The following is an 11082-nucleotide window of genomic DNA, read 5'->3' as shown; positions in this document are numbered from 1 at the left end:
GGCTCAACAGTAAAACGATAAGAAAAAACAAATCACTGATAGTCCACATCAGTGTTTTGTAATAGAGCAGTGATAACCTCAAAATAACCTACAACAGCTATGGCTGGCCCACACATTATCAAGGTTATTGCGAACAGCCAACTGGAGCTTTTTTTTTTAAATTTCTGTACAAAAATAAACATCTTTTCTACTTGTAACATTTTAAACATTGTCAACAAAAGCTGCATCAAGTGGAGCAAAAAGAAGTAGAAGACAAATACTGAGTAATATGATATGAATATTGGGTATTAGACGATACAGTTTCAAGGTGCATCATGATTCAAGTCAGTATAAATCTATGTTAATCCATCCATCTATTTATGCTGCTTATACGGGCCTGGCAGGGTCCAGGCGCCTCTCTCCACAGCAGTGTTTTCCAGCTCCTCCCGTGGTGTTTTCAAGCCAGATGATATCATTATCAGGCGCACACTGCTCAAGTTTAGCTGTGGGCTGTATTTTTTCCGAACAATACAACATGTAAAACTCATCTTGGATGAGAGGTGAAACGTCTTCCTAGACAAACAACCAGTCCAGTTGTTTTTGACTGAAAATTGCTTTGAGGATAACGATGACCTGGACGAATGAGAACATTCACAGGCTCATGTAAAACTCCCTTTTCTTTCTCTGTAACTATCAAGAAACAGCAGACTATTAGAATAATTCTACTGAATGTATCTTGTTTATTTTTTAAATAAACTTCTCAAAGCTATCTATAATGCGTATTCATTATTGTCACAGTGGAACGTGGTGGGTACTGCAGATTGAGCTCAACTGTATGAGTTCAATTTAAAATTTTTGCTCCGCACTGGCTGATGTGTATATTAATTACTTTGTGGGTAACTGGCCAAATAAACGTCACAAGGCCTTTTTTCATGATCTTCAATCAAATCTAAAGAGGACGCAGAGACGACTGCCCAGAACAGATGCATGGCTGTAAACAGTGATGCCAAACATGTCAGTGGTTGGGAGCTCATCCTGTTCACAGATCCAACCCCACCCACCAGCAGGATTACACTACGGCTGAAACATGACTCTGCATTTGGACTTACCACAGTATTTTCACAAGAGGATAAGAGATCGAGGCCTACATGATCCATCATCTGTCCCTCCCAAGGCTTAGCCTTATGGGCAGCAGCGGTGATGAGGAGTATGGTTTTATTGAGTGTCTATGTAGGGCAGAAACGTTCAAATCTAGTTTTAAGTAATTTGATTTGGGTTAAACTTGACTTTTCTCCAAACATTCTGTAACAAAAACATCATACAGCACAAACACACCCTGAATTATATGGTATGTTTTTGGTGTTTATGGAAATGAAAAAAATCCAAAAAGTGCCACATCAGTTTAATAAACACTGTCCTTAACTTGACCTCCTAACAAACCTTCTATCACCACGTGATTTTCCTTTTTCTAAACTAGAAACTACTACAAGGAGGTGTTCAAAGTCCCACCAGAACCAGCTTCTCTCATTACCACACAATCTAATTTCAATCTGGTGACTTGATGTAAAGTTTATGTAATTTTGATACTTTCACCTTTTTCTGTTAGTAAGCAAATTTTCCACTCCTACTTCAGGGTTCGTGCACCTTTTCTGAGTTCAAATTCAAGCACCTTTCAAGCACTTTCAAGGTCCATTTTCAAGTTTTTCCCGCACCTTATTATTTCACCTTTATTTTTTCCATTAAATTCACGTTAAAAGAGATGGTATTATGTTACAAACACCAAAAATGATTCATAATACCAGATGATAAGAAATGAAATCACATATTTCTAATCTATAGCTGTTTGTTGTGAAATAAATGTGGATACAATTTCAAGCATTTTCAAGCACTGTATCCAAAATTCAAGCACTTTTCAAACCTTGAAAAATCATTAATATTCAAGCATTTTCAAGGATCTCAAGCCCCTGCACGAACCCTTCTACTTGTGTAAGATGTTCAAGTCATTTTAATAGAGCCTACATCCATTTTAAATAATAATATTAGCTCATTTATAAAAAAGCATACGTTCATCAAATGTTTCCCTATGGATGTGAAATTATTATTATTTTTTAATTCATCCATGTATTTCATAAACCCAAGGTGCACATGTACTGTTTCTGAACACTGATCTGTTTATTTATTTATTTTTAATGTTATTGTATCATATTATGTTGTGTGTTGTTTTTGTTTTTGAGACTTGTAGGTTTTATGCTGCTGTCTTGGCCAGATCAGTGTTGATATCCTGGTTAAATAAAGGTTAATGACAATAATGAAACATTACCTGAGCTACGTGGCTGCGGTGGAGGGCGCGGCTACTTAACATGTTTGCTGCCTTCACGTGTTATTGGACATATTAACACCGTTTACTGCATATAGGGGAGAGAGATGTGTTATGTTGTAGGCTGTGTCCGTGTCAGCAGTTTGTATTTAATCGATGTGTTATATGGTAGATAATTGATTTTTTTTGCAAAATATTCTGTAATGCCTATTTTGCAAAGATTTTCATAGAGCTCGTCTAGCGCAAAGCAAGGGTTGCTAATGTGTTTAATACGAATAGAAATATACGAATGCTTGTAATACATACGTGCGTTACAGAACGTAACAAACAATAATGTCAGGCTTTTTAGAGCGTTTTACTAGCTTTAACATTCAATGTAGGCGCCCCTCTAAACCCCACTTTGTTTTCTAACCAAAGCTCCGTGAATGCGTCATTCCCATGCGCGCTCCTCCGCGGCTCTGGAGTGGGATATTCCGGGAATCACTCGAAAGCAGCATTAAGGGCTGATTGACGTGTGTGTCCAGGAGCAAACGTCACGAGTCCGAAATCTTCCGCGGAGGAGTAAAGTTAGTCCGGACGAGGAGAGTGGAGCGAAGTAACCGTGGTGTTTGGATGTTGTGGGACGGTTCGGTGCACTCAGGAGCTAGCAGCAGGTGCATGTGGATGGCGATAAAAACTCAAGGCGAAATCTAACATGCTGTAATCCCCAGGGAAACGCGGCGTGGTGTCTCTCCGCACGCAAACATGGAGTAAAAAGTTCAACAGCCAACTTAGCTCAACTGTGACTTCGACATCCATGTTTGTTAAGAACTTTTGCTTTGTTGTTTTGGAGAAAAACAACACGGTGGATACATGGTGAGACTCTGGCACATATTTGAAGGATATCACTGGAGCACAAGAGGCAATGGAGAAGAAAGTCGAGGCGAGGCGGACCCGCTCCCCGGACGGTCGAGCCAGGGACAGAGTGGACAGGTAACGTTCGGTTGACGTAAGCACAAGTAACGACCGTTGGGCTTTAACGGTTACCTCAGCCTCCTAAAACGTTTTAAACCACATTATTACCGGGGTTGGGAGGTCAAAAACACGACTTTTAAGTTCATACCGAAGTAGTTTTTTTTGTTCTCAAATTTATTGAAATTGTAGGCAGTAAAGTTAGCCAACTAACTACTTTAAACCGTTAATGTAACGTTACTCGACAACTAACGTTAGCTACTAACGCTGGTACAAAACTCAGCATATTAACATATCGCGATACCTTGTTTTTTAGGGATAAGTTTTTTAAAATATATATATATATATATTTTTTTTTTTTTTCAAAATTCAGTACATTGCATGTAGTACAGTTAAGCAAGTGGAAACATTCTTATTACATGCTTGCATATGGATACATAAGACAGACGAAAGGTTTACATTAAAGGTTAAGCAACAAACAAAACAAACAAACCAAAGGGAAATCACAAATTTATATTCGAAGTCTTTCTTTGTATCATTGCATTAAAATACCACATATATTTGTATAAACAAGGATTGTCACCGTTTTTCCTTCAGAAAAGGGGCTTCGTACACATTAGATAACCTTTATTTGTGTATAACCTTTTATTTTAAACTTTTGCTTTCTTCCTTGTCATTTTATCAAGGGATTTCGTATACGGGTTTAATGATCTCTTAAATACTAGGAAGTGAGGGAATGTTTTTTACATATCTGTTTTTATGAATAAAACCTTCCCCCAATATAATCACCACATTCACCATTTCCCCCCTTTAATAGGGATAAGCTACTGTAAAATACTTGTACTTGACCTGCTGATGTTTGCAGTTCGTCTCATTAGAAATGCAGTTGCCTTTTTCGTCATATGACATGGTGGATGGTTCAAATAAAGATATATATTATATTGTATATTTTTCAAAATGTACAAATATATAACCAATGTGAGTACAGTAAGAACAACCTTCACTCAATTGCCATGGTTATTTATTGCAGAATTAGACTTAGACTGAGACTTCTCTTTATCGATCCTTTGGGATGACTCCTGCAAGGAAATTGAGTCATTATTGTACTTGACTCTAGACAGGCAGACACACTGTATAATAGGTCTCTTTATATAGACTTTGACTGTTTTCTGCAGTGCATGGTCGATTCCAGGATTATTTAATTGGGGTGTCACAGAAGGGGGCCAATAATCAGTCTGTGGGGGCCCAGGTGGGGTCATTTGATCAGAATACAGCATTAAAAATCTGCTTAGAAAGATTGGATCGGATATAGCAACACAATGTTATTTTGCTAACTAAAACCATCACAAATTCATTATTAGTTTAACTTGTTTTAAATTGGTCATGTGACAAGGGCTTGAAATATATATATTTTTCTCGAAACAGAACAAAAATAAAGGGCAATACACTTAAACTTGCCTCAATCTTCATCAAAGAAAACTGTTGAATCCACAGTTACTAGCAAACACAAAGGTTTCCATACAATGTGTGTTTACAGCATATATACACATATCCATGAAACATATTTTCTAACAAAAGTAAACAACTGTTCATATTCTAGATGACTGGCCTGCTGATGTTTAGTTGTTCTGTTCATTAGAAATCAATTTGCCTTTTTTGTCGCATGACATGATGGTTCAAGTAAAAATATGTATGTTTTACATTAAGAACAACCTGCACTCAGTTGCCATTGTTATTTAGTACACTAGCTAAAATGAATTCAGCAGTCTCATGATAAATCCTACCTTCAAGAAGATTATAATGTTCAGCTTTTGTTGAAAGTGTTTTTGTTGTTGATTCAACTTTATGGTTATTGTATTTTGTGGTTCTATTGACTTTGAGATGTATTTTTGTTCATTATAAACAGTCTTTGTTCTGTACACCCCATTTTATATCAATGAAGGTAGACTAAATATTGAACCTGCAGTCTCCAAAATGACCATAAAGTGAAATCAGCACCAAAACAGTTACGTTGTTATCCTTCATGAAGGTGCATAATGGACCATAGTTGAACTGCACCTGGTATATTGCAGTTTATCCACCCTGTCCACATGTAAACATAATGCCAAAGCATTTAAGCTTGTAGATGTTTGGTGTCCACGCTCACCTGCAGTAGGCCTATATGTTTAAAAAGAGAGAAAGGGAGCTGTTGCACAGTTCAAACAAACAGCGATACCCAAAACAGTTGTCACAGTCACAAACTCCACACTGATGCATCTAACTTGTGCCTTTGCTTCTTGTTTTGACAACAAAGTCATTCTCAGATGAGGAACATAACGTTTGCATAACGACACCTTTATTTACACCCAGTATTTACAGAGCCACACAAGTTAGAGCCTGGGCTGTGTGTCGTATATACAGTAGTAAAGTGATTAAGTCTGTTGTGCTTGAACATGTCTAAAACAGATGTAGTAGCCTACAGTCTGTAGGTGCATTTCTACTACAGGGATGACTTTCCCCTTGTGAAAGGATTAAGCTGCAGGAAGATTATCGTGTTACCTAATAAGGCATTAGGTTGAGCCACCTACAACCACACTTTTTTCAGATACCAGATATAGGTAAATACACATGCTATAAATCAAGATAACATTAAAGGGATAGTTTGGCTATTTTAAAGTGTGGTTGTATAAGGTCCTTTTTTATAGTCTACCTACAGTAGATGATGTTTAGCACTCTGACAGTTTGACAATAACTGTTTGTATTACATTAGGTTTATGACAAAGTAAAATATAAAGCCACCATTTGAAATGTTTTATATGAAATGTTATATTCAGTCTGATTTGGAAATGTCTTTAGTCTTGCCTGAAGTACAATAAACATAGTGCACAAGAATTCTGAGGATGATTGAGATGCACTGACTTTGATGTGTTTCATTAAAGTTGTTAACAGTTTCTAACTCTGTGTTTTTTCCCAGCCTGGATCCGTATGGCTTTGAGCGCTCAAAGGACTTTGACTACGAGTCATATGAGGAGATCATGTCTGAATATCTAGTTGTGCTCACCCGACGATCCATCAAGTGGTCCAAGCTACTGAAGGGCAGAAGCAAGGTCCAGAAGAATGTAAAACGTGAGTGTGAAAACTGAACATGCCAATATCCTCACAGCGTGAGTTTACACAAACTTAACTTAAATGTCTCTCCTTCAGTAAAGCGTTATGTACGTAAGGGGATTCCCAATGAGCACCGGGCTCTGATCTGGATGGCAGCCAGCGGGGCTCAAGACCAGCTAGAGAAGAACCCAGGATACTACCAGTCCCTGCTCGTAGCCCAGCACGACCCCAAAGTGGTGGAGACCATCGGCACAGGTCAGGCCATGTGCTTTCTCAGACCGCCTTTCAGTGTCATTTCGGTGTAAAATCTTCCTGTGGTCTTTTTTCGGCATGAATATACATCAAATAAGCCATCAAGGTTCAGCACGTCTGGCTGTTAGCAACTGTCCGGGTTTTCTTTGTTAATAGGTGATCAACGAAAGAACTGTCTCGATTGTTTATTTGATGCATAGTCATGCCGAAAAGATCATGGGATGCTTTTACGGCGGAATTACACTTAAACATCCCTGACACACATCAAGCCAACCTCACAGAACCAGCTGACAGTGCATGACCGCATGTCTCCTCTCCGATTGAACCTTTATCTGACTTAGGGGTACCTGTCTCTAGAGCTCATCATGAACACACAAAACAAGTTATTATTTTCTCGACAGTTTGATTTGCATTGTCATGTGGGCTAGAATAAAATACGAGATTTCGTTTGAACATCCAGTCAGAGAATCCCTTCTCTCTGACTGCCCCTGAGGCTGATTCAGTCAGTGTGCTGATGCGACTCGACAGTTGCTGATTTATGCTGACCATAGCCAACAGTGCCAGACACACTGCAAAAGCCACAGCCTTCAGTTAGCCACACAGGACACACTGACGCCAAACAGTTTGGTGTTTCAGAGCCCTTACTCCAGTCGTTTTTTTACCATTCAGCATGACATATGTGTTGTTTTGTGAGTAAATAACTGTTCTTCAACCAGGCCGGCTACCATGTTGATGTTTCTCTGACTGAGATACTGATTGAGCATTCAAACAGAAAGTAGCAACATGTGTGAGATGTTAAAAAAAACAAAAAACAATCCAATGAGTCATCGATCCATTAGTGTGAAGGCGTATTGTATTAGTCTGTGGCTCAGGAGGCAGAGCAGTTTCGATACCCGCCTCCTCCTGTCCACATGTTGAAGTGACCTTGGACAAGACCCTGAACGCCACATTGCTCTCGATGGTTGTCCAGCATCTTTGTGTTGTAGCAGTGGTTGATAATAATATGAGCAAGGACGCTGGAAAGTTAGTACGGCGACAATCAATTTATCCTCCGAGATTGTGAGGCGACTGTATCTAAAATTATACTACAGTTGTTCTAAGTGACCTATACTCTAATAGGTCACTTAGATCAAAGTTATCTACCAGAAATGTCTTTTTGCCTGTTTAATAAGACTACACAGTACTTCCTGGGTGATGTTGCATTGAATTGGTGCAAAACTAAGTGCTGAGGTAAGTACGTTTACCTCTGCACCACCCATGTGCCCTCAGTTTAGTATTTAATAACACTGGTAATACAGTTAATACCTTTTAGCTAGCTGTACAGCACTAAATTTTGTGTCTTTTTTTTCTTTCAGACTTGAACAGAACATTTCCAGACAACGTCCAGTTTCGCAAGACATCCAACCCATGTCTGCAGAAAGCTCTTTACAATGTGCTGCTGGCCTATGGCCACCATAACCCAGCTGTGGGCTACTGTCAGGTAATATTATTGGCTAAATCCAGCCTTGAATGGATTTATTATAATAACATTCTTACACATGTGACAAAGATGTCAAAGAATGTAGTATTTCATGTTGTTTTATCATTGCTTATAGTGCTGAATAACTGAAATTTGCATTGAAGGATTAGGTTGTTGTGGATTATTATTATGGGACAAATACGGACTTATGTATTCCAATATTTATCAGCCAAAATAAATTTAGATGTAGACGTGTGTACATTTCCATGTGTGGAATAATCATCTATGGAGTGTTTTAAGATTAGTGACCACGATTATTCAGCACATGCAGTATGTGTCTAAAGAAAGGCTGTTTGTGTCAGTATAGCCCTACGTTAATAATTAGCATTTGAAAGGCAAATTTCATTCACCAGAGCATATGCAGTCTGGTTTGCAATTCAAACAGGCTCCAAGGCTGCGTTGATGTTTTCATCTCTTCGTGAAGTAGAACCCATCCATCTGTAATCACACTGAGACGACCTGTTCCAGTTTGAATGCTTTGTTTCTGTCTCCTAGTTACATGTCCAGTTTACACTTGATGCTTTATCAAAGAGCTCTAAACGATTATAAGGTTCACGTGTGACTGGAGTGTCTCTCTCTTTTGTCTTAAGGGGATGAACTTCATAGCTGGGTATCTACTTATCGTCACAAAAGATGAAGAGAAGTCCTTCTGGCTGATGGATGCACTACTCGGTAGAATTTTACCAGGTGTGTGTGTAACTTAATTTGCCATTGTTCTGGTCTCGTGACAGTTTTGTGTGTGTGTGTGTGTGTGTGTGTGTGTGTGTGTGTGTGTGCGTGTGTGTGTGTGGGGGGGTGTTCCTTTCCGTTGAGCTAAGAATAATCCTGTATGTCACATGGTCTTTATCTGTCCGTGGCTTAAGACCTACAGTACATTTTCACCCGTATCTTTCTCCCAAACAAGGAAACGTCTATATACATGATTTTTAAGATAATTGTCTTTTAAGTTACTTTCTATCAAAGAGTGAGTTAAAACAATGGTGATTTATCATATGACCCACTGGATGATTGATGTAAATAAGCCGCCATGTTAATGACACTGCTGACAGCGGTTGGTCTGTCGGCAAGATTGTAACTAACAGTTATGCTGCGTTCACTTGTTATCAGAAATCGGAAACTTCCGACTTCTGAGTCAGGCTTGTAGTAGGGGCAGAAGTGTAATAGTATCTCAAATCTTATGGAGTACAACTTTAAACTGTTTTCAATTTGTGCTGTTTTTTTATTACACAGATTTATGTGTTTATATCTGTTATGAATTAATTAAGCACAATATATAACTCACAATGATGTATTTATGTGCGTGTGGTTACAGACTACTACAGTCCAGCCATGCTGGGACTAAAGATGGACCAGGAGGTGTTAGGGGAACTGGTGAAAGTTAAAATCCCCGGAGTCTGGCAGACCATGATGGATCATAATGTCATGTGGACCCTGGTGGTCTCCCGATGGTTCATCTGTCTCTACATAGACGTCCTGCCAGTAGAGGTGACTGTAATTTGTGTGTTTTATAGTCATGTCTAGATTAGCAAAATCTCGCAAAAATTTTCCTAACCACCTATATTAACCATAACTATTTAAGTTCAATGCCTTACCTTATTCATCTCAGACTTTCCCATATCTTGGGTCATTATTAGGCGTAACACTTGCAGGCGTTCATGCCTTCAGACCCTGCTGCAGGTTAAACCTCATATTGTGCATCACTGTGCATGTGTTCACTGGTGGGATTTACTTATTTGTTGTTGTGTCTCTGCAGACAGTTCTGCGTATCTGGGATTGCCTGTTCTACGAGGGCTCTAAAATCCTATTCCGTGTCGCTCTTACACTGATCCACCACAACCAGGCTCTGATTCAAGAGGCCCAGTCACTACCGGACGTCTGCCAGAACTTCAAACAGATCACCCATGGACCATTTGTGGATGAATGCCACACCTTCATGCAGGTAAAAAAAAAAGGGAGGCAACCCATCACTTTTAGTTATTAAGAATGGCGTTCAGTGGAGGAAAGAGCAGTCCGTATAAAACAGCAGTCCCTTGTTATTAACAGGCTTTAATCCTATTATCCTGGTGTTTCTTGCCTTTCCTAGAACATCTTCACTGAACCAGGAAGTCTCTCCATGGCAACCTTGACTAAGCTGCGGGCAACATGTCGATCTCGCATCATTGCAGAAGAATCCTGAACCAAACTCGACTACCTGTTGCTCAAAATCAATACACATTCCACTGGGATGAGCACCCAAGAGCTCGTTTGCACCTTTTTCTTTTTACAGACTTAATGCCACAGTGACTACTACAGTTTGTCTTAAACAATTTCAAAAGATCATATAGCCCACATGTAAGTATATAGTGAGAATATTCTTAGCAATGTGCTGTATGAGTCGACGATTCCATTTGAAATTAACATGTAGTTTGTTTGTTAAATTATGCACTTTACGCCACAAAGTCAGAGACACTGTAGATAAAAAGCCTGGCAGCAAACTGTCAGGTCAGTTAAATAATGTGTTGCACCGGCCTGCTGTATTTCACATTGAATGCTAAATGAAGACAAAACTCCATGCTGGCACTACCTGCTGTGGTAATCGGATGTGAAGTATACTGATTGCATGACAGAAACTTATTTTGTCAAATATTTCAAAATCTGATTCATGTACTTATTGGTTGTGTTCAGGTTTTGAGCGAATGGGGTCATTCCTGACCTCAACCCATTAATTCAAGTGCACTATAATGAAACGGCCTCGGTATGATTGAAAGGGCTGCTCTCTTTTTCTAACAAAGGTGTTTCCACTTTGTTCTGTGTGTGTCTCTCAGTACTGATATCAGATTTTGTTACACTGGTCAAAAATAACCCTGGCGTTGATCCCAGCTCTGAATTTTGTGCAATGTACACCTGGTTGAACAGCTCAGAATAAACAGCCATGTTTATTTCACACAGAAAGGGTTCAATCACAAAGGTACTGTTGCAGGATACACTAAAAAAAAAA

At 39.1% G+C, this 11082-nt stretch overlaps 1 protein-coding gene across 1 annotated transcript; it reads left to right on the top strand.

Annotated features, from left to right (window-relative positions):
• The first annotated feature begins 2859 nt into the window (after nucleotides 1-2859).
• grtp1a (growth hormone regulated TBC protein 1a) lies at nucleotides 2860-10994 on the top strand. The gene is made up of 8 exons (XM_083931811.1): nucleotides 2860-3268; nucleotides 6201-6352; nucleotides 6431-6589; nucleotides 7942-8066; nucleotides 8696-8792; nucleotides 9418-9590; nucleotides 9859-10044; nucleotides 10189-10994. The coding sequence occupies exons 1-8, from the start codon at nucleotides 3201-3203 to the stop codon at nucleotides 10279-10281; spliced, it is 1053 nt and encodes a 350-aa protein (XP_083787937.1). The 5' UTR covers nucleotides 2860-3200; the 3' UTR covers nucleotides 10282-10994.
• Nucleotides 10995-11082: the final 88 nt, after the last annotated feature.

Source organism: Echiichthys vipera (genome assembly GCF_963691815.1).
Source record: "Echiichthys vipera genome assembly, chromosome: 1".
In the NCBI taxonomy this organism is placed as follows: domain Eukaryota; kingdom Metazoa; phylum Chordata; class Actinopteri; order Perciformes; family Trachinidae; genus Echiichthys; species Echiichthys vipera.
This window is presented reverse-complemented; position numbering and strand designations above follow the sequence as displayed.